Source organism: Triticum aestivum, chromosome 7D, assembly GCF_018294505.1.
Source record: "Triticum aestivum cultivar Chinese Spring chromosome 7D, IWGSC CS RefSeq v2.1, whole genome shotgun sequence".
NCBI lineage: Eukaryota > Viridiplantae > Streptophyta > Magnoliopsida > Poales > Poaceae > Triticum > Triticum aestivum.
In genome coordinates this window covers 578,784,222-578,804,735 of record NC_057814.1, presented here as the reverse complement: position 1 = coordinate 578,804,735, position 20,514 = coordinate 578,784,222, and the positions used below count along the sequence as shown (strand labels likewise).

General features: G+C 43.4%; 2 protein-coding genes and 1 pseudogene across 2 annotated transcripts; 2 read left to right on the top strand and 1 right to left on the bottom strand.

Moving 5' to 3' along the window:
- The first annotated feature begins 296 nt into the window (after positions 1–296).
- LOC123164525 (BTB/POZ and MATH domain-containing protein 1) lies at positions 297–2,528 on the top strand. Its single transcript, XM_044582033.1, has 3 exons — positions 297–382; positions 487–635; positions 923–2,528. The coding sequence occupies exons 2-3, from the start codon at positions 626–628 to the stop codon at positions 1,549–1,551; spliced, it is 639 nt and encodes a 212-aa protein (XP_044437968.1). The 5' UTR covers positions 297–382; positions 487–625; the 3' UTR covers positions 1,552–2,528.
- Positions 2,529–9,479: 6,951 nt separating this feature from the next.
- On the bottom strand, positions 9,480–13,833 carry LOC123164523 (BTB/POZ and MATH domain-containing protein 3). Its single transcript, XM_044582032.1, has 3 exons — positions 13,348–13,833; positions 10,809–13,179; positions 9,480–10,720 (listed from the first exon to the last, which is right to left on the bottom strand). The coding sequence occupies exon 3, from the start codon at positions 10,675–10,677 to the stop codon at positions 9,625–9,627; it is 1,053 nt and encodes a 350-aa protein (XP_044437967.1). The 5' UTR covers positions 10,678–10,720; positions 10,809–13,179; positions 13,348–13,833; the 3' UTR covers positions 9,480–9,624.
- A 2,636-nt stretch (positions 13,834–16,469) lies between these two features.
- LOC123164522 (BTB/POZ and MATH domain-containing protein 1-like) lies at positions 16,470–18,589 on the top strand (annotated as a pseudogene).
- Positions 18,590–20,514: the final 1,925 nt, after the last annotated feature.

The following is a 20,514-nucleotide window of genomic DNA, read 5'->3' as shown; positions in this document are numbered from 1 at the left end:
TTTGCGGTGCCCGCTGCAGATGCTCTTACCATTCATTGTGTGTAGTTCTGAAAAAAAAACCATTCATTGTATATCGTACGGAGAAGATTCCCGCTTGAGTAAATCAATTTCCCGGTCTCCCGCCGTCAACGCCATTCCCCGGCGCCAGTCTTCTGCAATCTCTCACCGTCGGCAGCCCACTACCTCCTCTCCCTCTTTGACTCTTTGCGGCGGCGGCGCCCCCGGTCCAGTCCCTCTCCCTCGCCGCCGCTTCCACTGGATCGGCTCGTCGGGGCCCAAATCCGGCCGCTGGAGCACGGATCTGCCCGGATCGATCCTCTTAGCCGACGCCGGGAGACCAACCTATCGACCTCGCGCCCAAAAGCACATCGAGGGCGGAGCGGTGAGTCGCCCGTCGCCTGCTCTGCTCTCAGCAGCCTAACTCCTCTGTTTATGTATATGTATATCGGATGTACTAATCCAGTCTTTTCCACGCATAAACTCCAGCCGCGACCAAGATCTGTGGCTTACGCCATTGCAAGCACCTTTGCAGACCTCAACCAAGTCGTCCGCTCGGTGAGGCTGCTCAGGATTCAGGAGTTTAGCTCGACCAGGGGCGGCGAGTCTGGCTTCCAAGCCAAATGGGATGTCGATGGGTATGAGTGGCAAGTAAATTTCATTTTTGCAAGGAGACCGTATGTGGTTCCGGCTCTTTGTTTTCTAAGCGAAGCCCGCACACAGCGCGGCGTGAGGGCGACACTGGCCTGTCGCCTGGTAGATCCCAGCGGGGAGCTTGAACCAGCTCGAGAGGGCAGTGTGTCAGCAACCTTCTATCATCCCCAAGAGTTCCAACTGCTCTGCCCCGTGGATCTCATAGATAGAGATTTCATACCATCTGGTTATCTCAAGAACGATACTTTGACTCTCTGTTGTTCCATCACAGTGTACAAGGAGGAATCACTACCAGTACCAACCATCCCAGCTGAAGAAGCGATCGCGCCACCGTCCTCCAACTTGCACCAGCATCTCGGTGAGCTCCTGCAGAGTGAGACGGGAGCCGATGTCACCTTTCTTGTGGGCGACGAGTCTTTTGCTGCTCATAAGAACATACTTGCCGCGAGGTCTCCGGTTTTCAACGCCCAGTTCTTCGGAGACATGAAGGAGAGGTGTTCGGCACGCGTGGAGATCGAGGACATGGAGGTGGCCGCATTCAGGGCCATGCTGCACTTCATCTACACCGACACGGTGCCCGAGCTTGATCACCCGCTCCAGGAGGCGACAACAATGGCTCAGCATTTGCTTGCAGCCTCAGACAGGTACCAACTCGATAGGCTCAAGCTGATTTGCGAAATAAAGCTCTCAGGCGGCATCACCGTCGACACCGCAGCGACAACTCTTGCCTTGGCAGAGCAGCACAATTGCCTGAAGCTCAAGGCCAAATGTATCAAGTTCATTGTCAGCACTCCCGTGGTTCTTGGTGATGTGTTGGCGACCGAGGGGTATAAGCACCTCGAGGCAAGCTGCCCTTTGGTGTTGACCGAGCTTCTCAAGTCTGTCCATGTGACGAGGTAGCCATAGTGCTAAACTGCTAATGGTCAAATATTTCACGACCTGTAGTCTCTGTTTGAGCTTGCATCCTTGTGTAGTCTAGTACTCCCTCCGTCCTAATATAAGTGTCGTTGATTTAGTACAACTAGTCGCCAACCCGTGCATTCGCACGGGCTAGTATATTGAGAATGTCAGATGAAATATCTCTTTCTTTTGCGATATAGCTTCCTTTGTTTCTGCTCTAATGATGTTAGATGACTACCATTAGATTCTAGTATCGCAAGTTGGGAGCTTGGTTTACTTAGGTAGCAACCATTTCCTGTGTATTTGTTTTATTTTCACATTTCGAATGTTTTGTCACCTAATATATTACTATATTATATTTCAATGTCATTATATAATAGGTAGAATAACGGGTATATTCTTAATTCCTGGTATTGTTGTAACAGTTAGCTCTTCTTGTTTTGATTTGTTCCACTAAGTTTGACGCATGTTGCTCAATAGGGGCGCTCAATATTTAATTGTTTTAGACATTTAGATATAACCCAAACATCTACTACAGATTAATTGGCATTTTTGTAATAAAAAACAAAGTATATATGAAGTACAAATCTGATGTGCATGTACATTTTTTTGAAATCCTAAATGTCGCTAAATATTTATCAATGCGTTACTTGTTTTTTAGTCCTTGATGCACCATGTTTTGGAATGTCTCAGGTCGTCGATTGCTTATCAGCCCCATTACCCAATGTCCTCAGTTTGGAATCTTTATGACTTTGAGAACCTTCCAGTCTTTGATTTGCGGTCTGCTTCATCATTGTTCGCCATTCCATGAATTTTGATTCATTCGTTTCCTGTCATCCCTCAATTTTTGATTCTTCATCAAGATGCATAACACGACTTGTGCTCCTTGTCCCAATTTTTTTATGTTGGTTTACAATATCTTCATCACCAATCAGCACTTGCTTCGAAGTTTTCAAAGTAGGTGACCTTTTTCGCTTACTCCTGGAAAACAATAAAAAGAATGTATTAGTCACTAACTTAAATTTCTATAGCAATTATTGAGGTCTGATACTTATATTATGAAAGAACAGGAAAATACACCAAGAAAGGTTACATACTTATCCTATTCAATTCCTTAATTTACTCGTGCTAGTACTTATGTTGATCGTTGAATAATCTCACAGTATTAGAAAAAGGCCTGCTAGTGGCGCACCTGTTGTGCCTACTAATGGCGCACTACAGGTGCGCCACTAGCATCACGCCATACATCACACGGTGCGCCATTACTATCTGACTTAGTAATGGCGCACCACATAGAAGTGCGCCGCGCTTCCACTAGGCCGGGTCCGACGTGGCGGGCGTGCCCGTGCGCCCATATCTGCCCCATATATTTAGGCTGGATATGAGGGGTGCGGGTCAGCCCGGTCGTTTGAAGCCCATTTGAGGTGTCCGTCTGATTCGAAATTTCGTGACCGGTGATGGGCCGTTGGGGCGTTTGAGAGGGTTTGCGGTGCCCGCTGCAGATGCTCTTACCATTCATTGTGTGTAGTTCTGGAAAAAAAAACCATTCATTGTGTGTCGTACCGAGAAGATTCCCGCTTGAGTAAATCAATTTCCCGGTCTCCCGCCGTCAACGCCATTCCCCGGCGCCAGTCTTCTGCAATCTCTCACCGTCGGCAGCCCACTACCTCCTCTCCCTCTTTGACTCTTTGCGGCGGCGGCGCCCCCGGTCCAGTCCCTTTTCCTCGCCGCCGCTTCCACTGGATCGGCTCGTCGGGGCCCAAATCCGGCCGCTGGAGCACGGATCTGCCCGGATCGATCCTCTTAGCCGACGCCGGGAGACCAACCTATCGACCTCGCGCCCAAAAGCACATCGAGGGCGGAGCGGTGAGTCGTCCGTCGCCTGCTCTGCTCTCAGCAGCCTAACTCCTCTGCTCTAGCAAATGGTGCGCCACTAGTAAGTTTGAATTTTTTTTCATTTCCCCCCCTCTAGATCTTAAAAGCCCCGTATCTTTCGTTCCGTTAGGTTTTTGAGGATTTTGAAGATGTTGAACGGGGTTCCCCCAGTTCAATTCGTATGTAACTTTTCGAGTAGATGATTTTTCATATATAAAACTTTTTAATCCGAGTTCGTATGCAAAAGTTATGCCCATTTTACAAATTCAAGAGAGATTTTGCAAATAAAGTCGAAATTCATATTTATAAATTTTCCCAACAACTAGACCACATATCACATGGAAAACTTATTTTTTTTATTTTTTTGACATTTTCATCATTTTCTTTTATTTTTTTAAAACTGAAAAGGCGGTCCACGGGAGGGGGTGTGCATTTGGTGGAATTTTTGGGCAAAGTTAGTAATGGCGCACCGTGGGTGTGGTGCGCCATTACTAGTTAAAACTAGTAATGGCGCACTGTCCCCTGGTGCGCCATTAGTAGTTTTGAAAAAAAAAATAAAAAAAATTGTTAGTACTGGCGCACCGAGGGTGTGGTCCGTCATTACTAGTTAAACTAGTAATGGCGCACTATCCCCTGGTGCGCCATTAATAGTTTTGAAAAAAAAATAAAAAATTATTTTGTTAGTAGTGGCGCACCGTGGATGTGGTGCGCCATTAGTATTTGGACACTAATGGCGTACCAACACATAGTGCGCCATTAGTATATAGTAGTGGCGCTCCACATGTGTGGTGCGTCATTAGTGTCTATATTATCTATAGCCCTTTTCCTAGTAGTGTCAGTTCCTCTGATATCTAAATGCTCAACATCAGCATTGTTTTCTGGAATTATATCAATGCGTCCACATCTCTATCCTGAATGCCCTTATTCCCAATTGTTCATCAGAATAAAATGAAACATGTGTTCCCGTCCTAGTCTTTTTGGTGTCCTGCACAATTATCTTATTGTCAGCAATATGCTTATACGAAAACATATTTTTTTTTGTTAATTAACACAAAATAATAATTATATAAAGTGGCATGTGGTAGATAGTGAACAATATAGAGCATCATATACACAATAATCTTGGTAACTATACTCGTATAGGCATCTACCAATTGTTGTGCACATATTTTCTATATTTGTTTGTCGTCTACTGATGTCACAATCATCCATATCTATCCAGAATTTTGCAGATTTCTAAAATATTTTTTACTCTGCCTAAAACATGGTGCAGATTGTTGTTGCACCCAAATCTCATTTCTCTAGCTTATGTTTGTGCATACAAATAGTATGGCATATATAGGCCAGTACATGATGAATTACTACCCAAATAATGAGATATTATCAAATGCGCTATAAACATTTCGGCTCTGGTTTCTTCTTCACGCAAGTGATATAATAAGTTGTTGTCTTATTTTTATACTTTTTTGTTGCATTTGCAGCGTCCTAAGTAGTACAACTCTTCTGGTGTATTAATGAACTTCATTGTTGCTTCTATATTACAGAACTTTCCCTGTCCATTATAGGTTAAATTAGCATAGAAGAAAATGTAACAAAAGGAATGTAAATCAAAATGATAAGTAAGTTTTTATGATTCATAAGTAATTTCAGTTATTTCTTCTAATGTTCTTCTTTTATAGAGCATCGTTTTGGGAGCTAAACATGTTTTTGCATGTACATAAGTATTGGTGGACGTGCTAGAAAAAAATTTCTTTCTACAATTGGAGCGGTGTTAATATGGAGAGACCATATGAATTCATAATTTCAACAAATATAGTTGTACCAGATAAGTAAATCGTCTGGCATCTTTGCTCGAAAGAACTTCAATGCTAGAAAATGTGCATCTTTGTTTGGCTATCCCAATTTTTTTAGACATTTTATATCGTGAAATTTCATCATGTGAAAAAAATCAGTATCTTGTCGCCTTCAAATGGATGGAAATTCCACAAAGATGTAACCTAAAATTTGATACCATGTAAACGGAAGCTTGGTAGATCAATGGCCATATCTTGCTAACCAATGTTTCATTACCTTGCCATGTAGCAAATACAATGCATTATGATAGACAAAGAAGCCTATAAAATCATAATAACTTCTATAAGTCATAATTTCTTATTTAATCCATTCCCTTGCTAATTGAATCAAACATATCAGGTGCCATTACTTTCGAACCAAAGAAACAAATAAAACATAACTTCAATACATATGAAAGGAATGCAAAATTGTGGAGATTATTAGAGGCGCAAGCCGAGTACAAAACTTTGATTAACTCTTGGTTGCCGTGTAGTATGTAAACAATGTGAACTGCGTACTCTACTAATGTAATCTAAAAAACAGTATAACAAATCCCTAGAAAAAATATTTCATTTCTTTCAGGGTTAATGGCATGCTAAAGCCTAATTACCTTTCCAGGAATCCTTCGCATGATTATTCGCGTCGAGTATATTGCAGACCATTGTTTTCAACCTGAGACTGCAAAAAAGTAATAATGTAGAACTTGAATATAACAAATTAAAGGAATACAAAAAGATTAATCGCTACGAACACTAAATTCTGAAGATTAGTACTTGTTTACTCTCTAGGGTATTAGAGTTAATCCCGTGTCCGCCATGTATGCATGTGCTGCCAGGTTTGTATTAAGTCAAGCCTAGTAATATATATACATGTATGTACATAACACCCCATATGTAATCGATAGTGGGATCAATAGAAAGAAATCAAATAGGACCGACATGGTCCTGTGGCGAGACTCTCCTGTGGCCATCAATTCGCTGTGTGCTCCTGTGTCGTGTGCGTGCATGTTTCTAGTCAAAATTTTCCTGTTCGTCTATACGTACTGTCATACACGCATCAAGGCGGCGGCTCTACGTGTGTGAGCTAGCTTCGTACGTGTGACTTTGACGGAATCTATCCACCTGCCTGTCTGCTAGCTTCTGAAGCTAGCTTTGCACGTACATGCGCTACTCTATTGTCAATTGATTTATTGTTCTAAAACTAATTTAGGGAAGAAGCTACCAAATTCAAGGATTTAATTCAAAAAAAGAGAGTAACACTATGATCAAGTCAGTTCTTCGTGCAATAAGTAAGCAACTTGTTTCATCTGACCAGCGGAGCAAATAATTGCTAATGGGAGGACGATTCGCTAACCTGCGCAATGACAGCAACCGACCAGAGACAACCTTGGCGTAGAGTGGGAGAATCTTGAGCAGCGATGATGGGCATAGTTCGTGTGCTCCAACCTGATCTCAATGAAGCATCCAAAATTTATACGTGAGAAGATTCAGGATCCAATCCGTGGAGACGGCAAAAATTGATTCCCCTCTAAACCTGCAAGAAAACAAATCCAGAAAAATATGGATCCAATACATTAGGAAAAACTCCTTGAGGACATGGAATCCATCGTACGATTTTGTTCTCGAGATAATGAAGAAGAATAGATCGTGGAGAGAGAGAAAGAGAGAGAGAGAGAGAGAGAGAGAGAGAGAGAGAGAGAGAGAGAGAGAGAGAGAGAGAGAGAGAGAGAGAGATGGAGAGATGGAGAGGCGAGGCGGCGGTGGAGGGGGAGCGAGAGAGAAGAGGCGAGAGGCGGCGGAGGGAGAGCATGGCTGGATGACGCAAGGAGTTTTTTTTTCATAGCTGAATCTTTTTTTTTACAAAAGTGCATGGATAGTTTTTTTTTTTCAACATGCGTGGATAGGTTTTGCATCTAGATTGAATCTCATCCCATGATTGTTGTGGACTCTTTATTTCATTCAGATAGACGTGAGGGATTAAGAGAGTTGGGTTCTGGGAGAGAGGAGAGAGATACGTGAGTTTTTTTTTAGTTCTATTGAGCAATCTACACCGTAATAATTCGGACCCACCAGATTAACGGCTCGTAAAATCTAATTAACGTGAGAATTTTTAGGAAGTGCCTAATTAGTGTATATATATATATATATATATATATATATATATATATATATATATATATATAGTATTACTGCAACCTGGGTGATGAATAGTATTACTATATATATATAGAGGTATAGATAGATAGATAGATATTAGTACAAAGTTGTACTAAATCAACGGCACTTATTTTGTGATGGAGGGAGTAGGAACTTATGTCTGTAGTTACCTAAAGTGGAAAACTTATGTCCATTTATATCGTGTTTTGTGTTATCAGCTACTTTACGCATTCATTTCTTCTCTAATTTAGATGAAATTTAGTACTAAATCATCCAAAATACGGTATTATCCTCGTGTACTTGTCAATATTAGTACAAGGGGATCAATGGAGTTTTAGAGTGTTCATAGTTTCATACATGATTTGCTCTGCTGCAGCCACACAATCCTTGTGTTCTGTATGCTGGTACTTATTTTGAACACCTTAATTCTCACATCAAATTTGCCAACAACGTTAGGAAAATGCCATCTGATTGTGTTAGCTATAAAAAAAAGGTGATTCCTGTTTTTTTGTGGGAATCATACCTGAACCAACCTAGTCGTGTCTGATATGTATAATTTTATCCTTTCCACAGCATCCTCCAATGTCCTTATGATCTCAGAATATTTGTGGAGCTATAACGGAGTTAAGTGATTTGAATATTCAATGATGCACTTTTCTGTTATTTTTAAGCATTCAATGTATGTGTCTCTTTTGTTGTCTTGTCCATATTTTGGTCTCATTCGTGACAACCCTTGACTGCTCTGCACTGCTTCAAATCCTAAAATCTTCCAAGTGTGATCCATGTTATGGAAGCATAACGGCTGTTCTTGTTATTTTACATGTTCCTCTCGGTTATTTTAGGATTTCGCCTCTAATAGTTCATGTTTGATGACAATTTTCTTCAAATATTCTTCTCTGTCATGCATCAAGTTGTACCAGTACTATAAGCTATAAGTAAGGTATATGAGCTCAAGAGCACATACTCCCAGCTCAGACGAATATTTTTCTTTCTTCCAAATCAAAATATCACACATGTAGATGACAGAGTATTATATGAAATTTGACACCAAAGTTTTGCCTTTGTCCGGTGCAAAGTTTTGTATTCTTTTAATCTTTTTAGCTCCTCATTCTTTTTAATTCTGTGCAAACTAGAAACCAATGTATCTTCTGACAAAATGTGACTGGTTCATAGTTCCCTCTAATATCTGCATCTGATATTTTATCTTTACAAATTGTTGGGTTATCTGTCAACTTATAAGCTTATCAGTGTCACACGGTGATGCATAACCAGCGTGAGCTGGGCTTTGCAAGAACCTTCTGTATAGTGTTGTTAATAGTTCCTTTTTGATAAAGGGCAAATCTAGTGTTTGTTTTGATGCCTTTTCAAGTATGGTCTCCTCCTGATCATGTCCACTTGGACAAGCCTTGACTGCTCCAAAGTCGATGATCTTCAGGAACATAATTGATGGTATGGCAGCACATGGAGCTTTGTTATTTGTAAATGCTAAGAAATCATCACATGAATGCTATTTGTCATGTATATATATATATTTTTGCGAAATACTATTTGTCATGTATAAGCAGCTCATTTAAAAGTTTACAATATTCTTCTTCAGAATGGCATATGTGATGCGTCGACTCTTATTACAAGAAGCTAGAAATTTTTCTAAGAACAAAATTTCTTATGTTTATGTTCTTTACCTTTTGGAACTCTATGCTATAGTCCGTAGCCGAGGATGCCAACGGGCAACACGAAGTATGCATATGGTGGGGGATTTTTCTTTGTTAAATGTCCCTTTCTTTCCATACTTTCTCATTTCAAGTGGCCCTGCCTGAGTGAATCTTTTCAATTTTGCACTCATCTCACCTAGTCATCTTCCAATCTCTCGGTCGCCCACCATAAACGCCAGTCGCCATCGAAGCAGAGATCTTCTTTATTTTTGTAACTAAGTAGCATTTTCCTAATTGTGTTTGTTCCCAAAATTTATGCGGGATGGTGTTCAAAAGAACTCCAAGAATACACAGCACCAGAACTGTGTGTCATGTTGTGTCAACATTGACAAGCACTAAAATACAACCAAACTGGAGGGAAAATTAAAATCATTAAGTAGCACATAACATACATATATAAGTACTGCATTTTAGGTAAGTTCACAAAAGTTTATTGACTCTGCATTATCAAATCTTGAAAGTCTAGCAGACTAGCACAGTAGCACTATAGCTACCCTTCAACTCTTCCTCAGGTGGACAGACTTGAGAAGCTCGGTCAGGACCAAAGGGCAGCTTGCCTCGAGGTGCTTATAGCCCTCTGTCGCCAACACAGCGCCAAGAACCGCAGGAGTGCTCACGATGAACTCAATACATTTGTCCTTGAGCTTCGAGCAGTTGTGCTGCTCTGCCAGAGCAAGAGTTGTCGCTGCTGTCTCGACGTTAATGCTACCAGAGAGCTTTATTTCGCAAATTAGCTTGAGCCTGTCTAGTTCGTACCTGTCGGAGGCCGCAAGAAGATGCTGAGCCATGGCCGTCCCCTCCTCGAGCGGTTGATCAAGCTCAGGCGCCGTGTCCGTGTAGATGAAGCGCAGCATGGCCCTGAAAGCTGCCGCCTCCATGTCCTCGACCTCCAAGCGCACCGAGCACTTCTCCTTCATGTCCCCGAAGAACTGGGCCTTGAAAACCGGCGAGCGCGCGGCGAGTATGTCCTTGTGCGCGGCGAACGACTCGCCGCAGACGATGAAGGTGACATCGGCTCCGGTCTCGCTCTGGAGGAGCGCGCCGAGGTGTTGGTGCAAGTTGGTGGATGGCAGTGCGATGATTCCTTCGGCTGGGATCCTGGGTATCTGTATATCTTTGAGCACAGTGATGGTGCATCGCAGGGTCAAAGTATCATCCTTGAGATACCCTGATTTTACTACATCGTGTCGAGCCATGAGCGGCACTAGATCAGAGTCGTCGTGGGCATCATAGAATATTCTTGACATCCTCTTTTCTTCAGATGGGTTGATCTTTCCACGCTGATCTACCAACTGACAACCTAGGCTCGCCCTGATACCGACGGTTTCGTGGAGGAGGACAAGCCCCAGTGCTACCCACGGGCTGGCATGGTTTCGGCACGGCTGGCCTGAAGGGTAGACGCGGAGCTGCCACTCGAACCCGCCGACCTTCCATCTTGATGTGATGAAATCGTCGCTGTCCATGCTCGCCGTCGTGCTGAAGCCTTGGATCTCGAGCAGCTGCACCGAGCGCTCAGAACGGGTGATGCTTGTGGTGCGGGCGTGTTCCATGGCCGAGGCCGGAGTGCCGGACAGGGGAGGAGTTCTTCTGCTTCTGCGAGGGGATGCACGCACGTGTATATCACTAAGTTAGCAGGGATGAGAGCAAGGGCTGCGATGCGAACCGGGAGCAGAAGCTGTACCGACGGAGGCGAGGAGGAGGAGAGGAGGACCACGCGCTGGCCTCCTAGCGTCGGCGACCTGGATCGACTGGCCCGCGCGCGCAACTGAATTGGGGAGCCGGCGAGCTGGACATGCCGTGTCTAGCGGAGAGCGGCGACGAGGGAGACGGCGCCGCGGCAAGGAGAGACGACGAGACGAGGGAGTAATGAGGGGGTCACGGACAGAAGAGTGCCCAGTCGGCAAAAAGAAGACGATTGCGCCGGCGACTCTCGTTGACGGAAGGAGACCAGGAGGTGGAAGGTGACTAGGAGTTAGGTGAGATGAGTGCAAGGAGAAAAGATTCAACGTGGCGGGCCGTTGGAAAGAGAAAGTATGCAAAGACGAGGACGTTTTCAATTCTCAAACAAAAAAATCACACTCACTTTATTCAGAAGATATGGCAATACAATCTGCAACACGAGATATTAGATGATTCCCTTTGGACCCCGATATGTACCGACCGTTCGGTCTGGGGACCTCCCACACCGAACGAAAGGTTCGGTACAAGCGCTCTCTTAGGCCGAACGATTCCGTTCGATACAAAACAGCCACAGCCCGAACCCCCAAAAACGCTCCTATGGGCCATGTTCCCGTGAAAACGAAAACAAGCCAAGTAACAAACAGAAGAACCCCCTAGCGCGCAACCACGAAGCACACATGTCTTTCCTGAACGGGCCTCCCATCTTAACAACGCTATTGTTTATGACAGAAAAAAAACTGACTGCTATCAAGAATTGAAAAACTGAACCATGAACATGATTTTGAATGGCAAAAAAGAAAGAAAATTGCCATAGTGTGTGTTCTAAACTGCCATCATTATCAAAAATCAGGATGCAAAAAAATTAACAAATTGTGCTTTTAGCCATGACGATACGAGTAGACCATAATAATTATGAAACTAAGAAAAATGCCAGAACTTAAAAACACACAGGACAAAAAAAAGGAAATTAAGTTTGATCTGAAAAGTTGCCATTGTTTCATGTAAAACAGAATATGGTAGAAAAGAATAATTTAAAAGAAAAAAGCAAAATTTGCCAGGGTCATTTTTGTTGTTGGTTTTGCAAATGGACCAAGAGAAAAATCATGACAAATTTGCATTGTGTGCATGGTGGCAAGAAATGTGGATTAACAATTACCAACGTGTACAAACACAAAAAACAGTGTACCATGTGCGTTCAAGTAAAAATTGTCGTGTATTTAATAGTAAAGTTGACATGGCAATGAAGGTAAAATTTTGCCATGCCAAAATAAAGTGAAATTTGGTATGGCAAAAAATAAAGTAAAATTTCCCATGGCAATGAAAGGTAAAAAGTTGCCATGGCAACAAATAAAGTAAAAATTTTAGCATGGCAAAGTAGAGTAAAAATTGCCATGTGCGTTCTAGTAAATTTGCCATGTATCTAAAAGTAAAGTTGCCATGGAAAATGAAGGTAAAAAATTGCCATGGCAAATAAAAGTAAAATTTTGACATGGCAAAAATAGAGTAAAATTTGCCATGTATGTAAATAGTAAATTTGCCAAGTATTTAAAGGGAATTCTTTTGCCATGTATGTAAATAGTAAATTTTCCATGAAATCTACAATAGAAAGATCATGGCGACTACAGAAAGTTTCTGCTATGGTCCAAATTCAAAACACAATACGCCCCTGAAAACCAAAAAGATAAACTGGATGCGCATGTGAACATTATGGAAAAAAAATGTAAACTTGCCATGTTTGGAAAACAAACATGACATGAATTTGTCATGCCAACTAAGTATGTCTCCAATGCTAAAAGATGACATGCACTTGACATGGCAACTAAGTATGTCTCCAATGCTAAAACATGACGTGAACGACATGGCAACTAAGTATCTCTCCAATGCTAAAACATAACATGAATTTGCCATGGCAACTAAGTATGTCGACAATGCTAAAACATGACATGAATTTGCCATGGCAACTATGTTTGACATGACATGAATTACGATTTGGACATACAAGTATATGTAAAAACAGCAGGAGGGAGAACATCAAAATTATCACTTCCATCATCATCAGAAAACGAGGTATACAATTTCTTGTCTATTGACTTACTGAATAATCAACACTTATATGGGCACCTTGGCACAGATTTTCAAATATTTCAAACAAACAAACATACCCGAATGCAAAACAGAGTACAAATAAATCAAAGACTACGTGTAACTGAATTAACATGTGCCTCGCATCACACTGCAAATATATATATGTGAATTTGTTCATCTCAAGACAAATGAGGCTAAAACAAACGAGACTAGTTGTGCTCCAATTCAACACAAAAAGGACAAACCTGTAGATAAACCCAGCCGTCACGAAGCACCTGCTCCGACACCTGCGTGAGTAGCAGTAACAGATCAACAAAGCATGGTTCTCTCAAAAAACTGGATATGTTCTTCTGCACAAGCACGGTAAGGATTGTGGAGAAACCACATCATGAACTAACGGCAAAAAATCGAAATGGAATCATAGAAGGAAGAAGGACCAGACATTGACTTCGGACCTAGTGAAGCATCTCCTGCACGACGAGGCAGAGGTGGCCCTCCTCTGTTGCGACTGTGCTCGATCAGGTGGTGGACGTGTTATCCAATTCCTGCCCCGTCCGAGGCCGCCGTCTTGAAGTGGAGGAGAGGGTGATGCGGAAGCACATCCTGCATGCCCCCTTGAACACGGGTCGTCGGCGCGTCGGCCTCGCCGCCGCTACCACCGGCACGGCGGAGGCTCTCCCGGCATGCGTTCCTCAAGCCTAGCCAGGCGGCACTGAGCTGATCCTGAACGGGCAGCGACGCGATGTGGATCTCCGGCGAGGCGGACCTGCACAGGGGCGGTGGGCGCGGGTGCTAGGCTGGGTTCAGCGGGCTCGGGCGTGGGCGGAGCTGCTTCTCCGGATCGGGAGCGCGCGGCGGCGGATGGGACTGGTCAGGCGTGGGTGGAAGAGGAAGAGGAGTGGGAGGAAGAGGAATGGGGAAGGATAGAGAGAGGTGTCACAGTGCGGGCGTTCGGGGACGACGCCTGTTTTTTCAAACGGGGACAAAACGTGACGTGGCGCCCCAAGATGCTTTACGATTTGTGCAAAAATCCAACGGTGCTGAGCTCGTTCGGGACGAGATGATAAAAGCTGGTCGTTCAGGCGTTATTGTTTCCGTTCCCTTTAGGAGTGATGACCTTTTTATTAGGATAATTTGAGACCCAGGCATAATATACCAATGTTTTAGATAGTTATACTTTGCCAGGTAAACGAGGATCCCTTTTTCAATATTGCATTCAGTAAATCGTCAATAGAAAAAGATTTTACTCTCAAAATAGTGGTAAATAAGGAGTCTGGATTCCCGAGAAGATGCGAGGGCCTGAACCCTGCATATTTTCTCGTGTGTACCCATTTGTGCCTTGATAGATCAAGCTCATTACTCCTACCCCTTACTGCCAGAATTAGAACCACGACAATGGTTTTGCTAGCATCGCCAGGTTGAAACAATAAATATCACGAAAGCTCATCCCTCCTTTATTATTTAGGACACACATTTTCCACCTAGCCATCCAATGCACCCTCCTCTTGTTTTTCTCGTCCCCTCATAAAAAATGCAACATCGCGTCAATAATTCCTCTACAAATGTTTTTTGGAATTTTAAAGACCGTCATTGCATAGGTGGGGATAGCTTGAAGAACGGACTTGAGAAAAATTTCCATCTCTCCAACAGATAATAGGAAAGAAGAGGACATTTATAACATAGGGCATCTCCAACGCATACCCCCAAATCGGACCAGGTATCCATCTGTGGACCGGTCTGGACCACTCTGCAGATAGTTATATAGGAGCCAGGCATCCAAACATGTCCCTTAAATCTTCTGACCCTTTTTTTTGTAGTCCGAAAAGCTCAAAATAACAACACAACAAATCATAGATGATTGAAAATATTCAAATGCAACATTGGTTCTAATTTAAATATTACAACCCAACTAAGTTTCAAATTAAAATAGTTCAAATTTGAGTTCAACTAGCACATATGTTCTACTTGTCCCCTTTAACCACCCACCGATGCTCAATGAATCTTCATTGAGTTGCTCACGAGTAGCTTGATGCCGATTTTGTTGATACATTTGAACAAACTCATGAAACGTGATTGGATTCTGATCTGGAAGTTGGATACATAGGATCACCCATGTTCTCAAATTCAAGACCTGTAGCAACATGTTCAGCCTCATCCTCCACGATTATGTTCTGCATGGTCACACAACATGCCATCACCTTGCAGAAGGTGTCATGATCCCATTGTTTAGCGGGTACATGAACAACTGCAAACGGGCCTGAAGCACTTCAAATGCTCTCTCCACATACTTTCGAACTCCTCCTTGTCTTTGGGCAAAAGTAAGATCTTTTCTGACCAATTGGCTCAGGGATGGTCTTGCCATAGATAGCCCAGGGAGGATTGATACTATTAATAACCAGATGGTAGCCCATGTTGTACTGATGTCCATTGAAATGCAACTTTGTTATTTCTAACCCCGCAAAAAAAACTTTGTTATTTCTAAATGTTAAGAAATTATCACATGAGTTTTGTGTCTCTTTAAGTGTCTTTGTCCATGTTTTGGTCTCTCTTTGTGATTAGGTCCATCTATACAAGCCTTTACTTTTCTAGACTATACTTCAAAGACTAAAATCTTCAAGTGTTATATCCATGCTATCTATGGAAGCACTCAAGCAGAATTATTGTTCTTGTTATTATTTACATTTTCCTCAAAGCTATCGTGTAGGATTTCTCTGCTAATGGCTAACCTTTGATGACAATATGCTTCAGATATTCTTCTCTGAATCATCCTGTTGTGTGTTTCAGTCGAGGATAAGTATGATGTTGAGTCTGCTGGTATTGTTTTCTCACCTTCAGTCACTAAATCATGGTGTGTATTACCGTTGAAGCTCCTATGTTTTTTGCGCGGAACTGGGAGCTCTCATGAACATCTTATTTCAAGAAGCTTGGAGTAATTAGAACAAAATTTGATGACCGGGATTTTCGCTCCCTTTATTTTAGAAAATTCAAAAACCGAGTTACAATTTTGTATTTTTTTTTCATAGTTAGGAATCTAGTGTATAAATGTCAGAATGAGTTATGTGCCAGAAAATTTTGTGGAAAATTCCATTAATTTGCGGTAAGTGAAAACAAAAACAAAGTGGAGAGGTAGAATAGCATTATCTCACGTTTAAAAGTTACTAGGTTTCTTTTCACTACCAAAAAATGGATTGCCATTTTCACAAAACATTAAATCTAGAAACGAACTGAGCCATTTGAATGTGATTTCTTTTTTAGTGGATTTTTTTAAAAAGGGAGAGCATATCTCATAGATTTAGCAAATTTATGCATGATCTATGATATTAGATGACGTTTGTACTGCTTCCCCGATGGTTATCAGATAGAATAGACACTCTTGGCAGAGAAGTCAAAAAAAGAAGAAGATAAAAGCTTTAAAAAACATTGGGTACGAAGAATAAAATGTTAGGTCGGGTGTGGTGGCAATTTTACTTTGTAAATGTCCTTTTCTTTTCTTTTTTTCTCAAAAAGGTCCCATCTGAGCGAATCTTTCCTTTTCACAGTCCTCTCACCTAGTCACCTTCCACTCTCCAGCGCAACTGCGGAAGTCCTTCCTCTTGCTTTACTCCCTTCCCGCTGATCTCTCCTACACACCACGAGTCCAGCTCGTCAGGACGCCGGGACAACAGCCGTCCCTCCGGACCCTCGCCGTCTCCTCCGTCGGCGCGACGCGTGAGCAAGGCCTCGCCCACATAGCAAAGCTGGGGGCTTCCTGACAAGCATGTCGCGACCGGGCGGTTTGACGTTCTTCTCCGGTGGCGCGGTGAGTCGTCCTTAGCCTCCTCGGTTTGCAGGCCTTGCTCGTCGCTTGCTCTCAACGACATGATGACTGATGATGGTCAGACGACCGCGGAAGTTTTTTTTGTCCAAGTAAACTCTGCTGATCCACAACCGTTCCCACGCAGAAAAATATGATTTTCGCCGCAGAAGAAGCTTCACCCTTGGCCACAAACTTCAACCTCACACAAGTACTGCGCTCGGTGCGTCTGCTCAAGATCGACGGCGTTAGCATGATGTCAGATACGGGCAGCGACTATTGCTTCAAATACAGATGGATTGTGGACGGGTATGAGTGGGAGATCCTTCTATATCCGAACGTCCTGGACTCCAGGGGTTTGAGCACGTTCGTGGCACTGCGTCTCATCTTTCTCAGTGAACCCAGAGCGGGGGCTGTGAGGACAACTCTACACGAGTATTTAACCAAAAACTACCACATTTCACGGAAACGTGACAGAAAACTACCACTTTACGATTTTGTGCGGAAAACTACCGCTTTTGTCCTAATCCGTGGCAAACAACTACCAAGTCTCGAAACCGGTCGCTTCGCCCGTGCTAAGCACCAAACTAACCAGTCGGTCCCATGTTTCAGGTGCCACGGTGGCCAACCGACGCCCGTCGCGCGTTAACGGCGCGTACGCGGTCGGAAACGGCGGCTGTCGGTTTGCGTTCAATGCACCAAAACGTGGGACCGGCCATTTGATGCTGATCCTCTGACGACGCCGTTTCCGACCGCGGACGCGCCGTTAACGCACGGCGGGCGTCGGTTGGCCACCGTGGCACCTGAAACTTGGGACCGGCTGGTCAGTTTGGTGCTTAGCGCGGGCGAAGCGACCGGTTTCGAGACTTGGTAGTTTTTTACCATGGATTAGGACAAAAGTGGTAATTTTTCACACAAAATCGTAAAGTGGTAGTTTTCTGTCACGTTTCCATGAAATGTGGTAGTTTTTTGTTAAATACTCACTCTACGCAGTTGCTTGGTTGATCAGGAAGGAGTGCATAAGCCACGCCATGAAAATTATCAGACTATAACATTCAGGAAGCCCCAAGATAGCTCGGAAAGAATTAAGCTAGAAGGATTTGGTTATATCAAGGATGGTTCTTTTAGTGTGCAATGCACCCTTGATGTTCTCAGGGAACTAGCAGAGGAAACAGACCCGCTTAAAAAACTATATCTGCCATCGTCCGACTTGCACCTGCAACTTGCTCAACTCCTTCACAGGGAGACCGGAGCGGACGTCAGATTTCTCGTGTCGGGCGAGTCTTTTGCTGCGCACAAGGCCATCCTCGCCGCAAGGTCCCCTGTCTTCATGGCCGAGTTTTTCGGAGACATGAAGGATAAGGAAGGACTCGCAAAGTGTGGAGATCGAGGACATGGAGTCTGCGGTGTTCAAGGCCCTTGTTCAGTTCATCTACACCGACACTGTGCCAGAATTCAGACAACAGGAGTGGGACGGGGAGGCCATATACACTGACTCTGCGCCAAAATTAGAACAGCAGGAGGAGGCTGATACAAAGGCGGGGACAGTCATGACCCAACATCTGCTTGCCGCTGCTGACAGGTATGGACTGGACAGGCTCAAGCTCATATGCGCCTTAAAGCTCTCCGGTGGCATCAACGTGGACACTGCGGCGACAACTTTAACTTTAGCCGAGCAACACAACTGCCCAGAGCTCAAGGCAAGGTGTGTTCAGTTCATTATCAAAACTTCTGCCACTCTTGATGCTGTGTTGGCGACAGAGGGGTACAAGCACCTGGAGGCAAGCTGCCCTCTTGTGGTGATTGACCTTCTCAGGTCTGCGCGTGGGAGTAAAAATTGAAATGTATCTTTGGCCGTATGGGGCCAAGGTTTGATGGTTCATGGTATTGTATTTGCTTGCGCTTTTCAGGCATGCTTCTCTAGTTCTACTTCTATGACCGTCTTTCAACAAATTAAGAACTTATGTTGTACTCTATAATTTGCTAATTTTTTTTAAATAATACATTTTTTTTAAATTACAGAAATAATATGCAAAAAAAAGATTTTTCAAAAATAATACACCATCGGCCTACTGCAGGCCGACTGAGCCCAGTCGGCCCACAGCAGGCCGACTGGCGGCCCATCAGTTTGCTGCTGGCCGATTGGGCTGTCGGCCACCAGAATCAAGCCCAGTCGGCCTGCAGTTGGCCGACAGGGTCCAGTCGGCCTGCAGTACACCGATAGGCCTGCAGTGGGCCGACTATGCTCAGTTGGCCTGCTGTGGGCCGACTGGTGCATGCCTATTTCTAATAATACATGATGATATTTTTTTAAAGTATATATTTTAACACGTTATGAATACATGGTAACATTTCTTCAAATACATTTTTAATGGAAATACCATTTTTTTAAACCACACAACATTTTTTAAAATGCTTTTCTGAAATTTTCACAAACTTTTTTTAGAAACACGCGAATATTTTCTTAAAATGTCATGATCCATCTAAACATTTGTTAACCCACGTGATATGTGAGTATATTAATTGTAATATCATCTTATATTATGGGATGAAGGGAGTACCATTTTTTACAATGTCATGGATATTTTTTGGAAACACGAGAATATTTCCAGCAAAGGTGACGTACATTCATTTAGTGGCACGAACCATTTCTTTTAATATTTTTCAAAAAAAATTGCATGCATTTTTTGAAAGGCGGGAACCTTTTTCCATTGTGATGAACATTTGTTTTGAAAGTTATCGACATTTCCAAACTGCGCTTTTTCCGCCATCCATTTCCCGCCACCCATTTCCCGCCACCCAATTTCCCGCCACCCGTTTCCCTCCACCCGTTTCCCGCCAACCAATTTCCCGCCACCCGTTTCCCTCCTCCCATTTCCCGCCAACCTTTCCCGCCATACCGTAGTCGTTCTTTCCCGCCATTTTCTCGTCTCTATCTATAAAACCCCCTTCAGACGGAGCTGGATAAGCATTGCAGTGTAGTGTAGTTGAGATGTCCCATTATCCTTTCGATCGTAGTTTTCACCCTGGGATGAGCAGGACTCTTCTGAGGCTAGCTACCGATTTCAGGATGGATAATAGGATAGTTCCATGGGACGAACTCACCGGTAGTGACACCATAATGAATGAGTTGGCTCACCAATTACGTAGTTCTGGGTGGCCTGAAAGGACCTATGAGGAGGTACGTAAAGAACTTTTTAGGTTGCATGACAGCTGGAAGAAGTAGTGGTGCCGAAGAGTGAAACTTTCAGAAGGATTGCAGCAAATAATCCATGTTTATGGACTGAGGAGAGCGAGGACGAAGATGATATCTTCATGCCGCCGCTTCCGTGTTCTGCATCGTCGAAGGGGAAGAGTTCTTCATCATCGAAGGGCAAGGTTTCTGCATCGTCGAAGGGCAAGAGTTCTTCATCATCGAAGGGCAAGGTTTCTGCATCGTCGAAGGGCAAGAGTTCTTCATCGTCGAAGGGCAAGAGTTCTGCATCGATCGAGGATGACGATGAAGACTTCATATAGTTTTTATGCTGTATGTTGTGAGTTCAGTTACGTGCCATTTAATTTAGATGTAGTTCTATCTAGTTGTTTGTAATGTCTCGTTGTATGAATATTATGTTCTATGTAAATATGATCTTGTAGAGTAGGCATATGTCTCGTACATAAGTACATAGTCATTTGTCTCATACATAGAATAGACATAAGTCTCACACATAGGAACGGCAATGACGACGTCTGGCCTGCCGGGGAGGCGGATCTGGAATGACAAATGCATCACATATAACTCGGTTTCCTGTAGCAATGCAACTAAACAACCCTTTTCCATTCCCATTCG

What these genes read in the sequence shown, in the direction of transcription:
- LOC123164523 (XM_044582032.1), bottom strand. Translation starts at nt 10,677, where the DNA reads ATGGAACACGCCCGCACCACAAGCATCACCCGTTCTGAGCGCTCGGTG.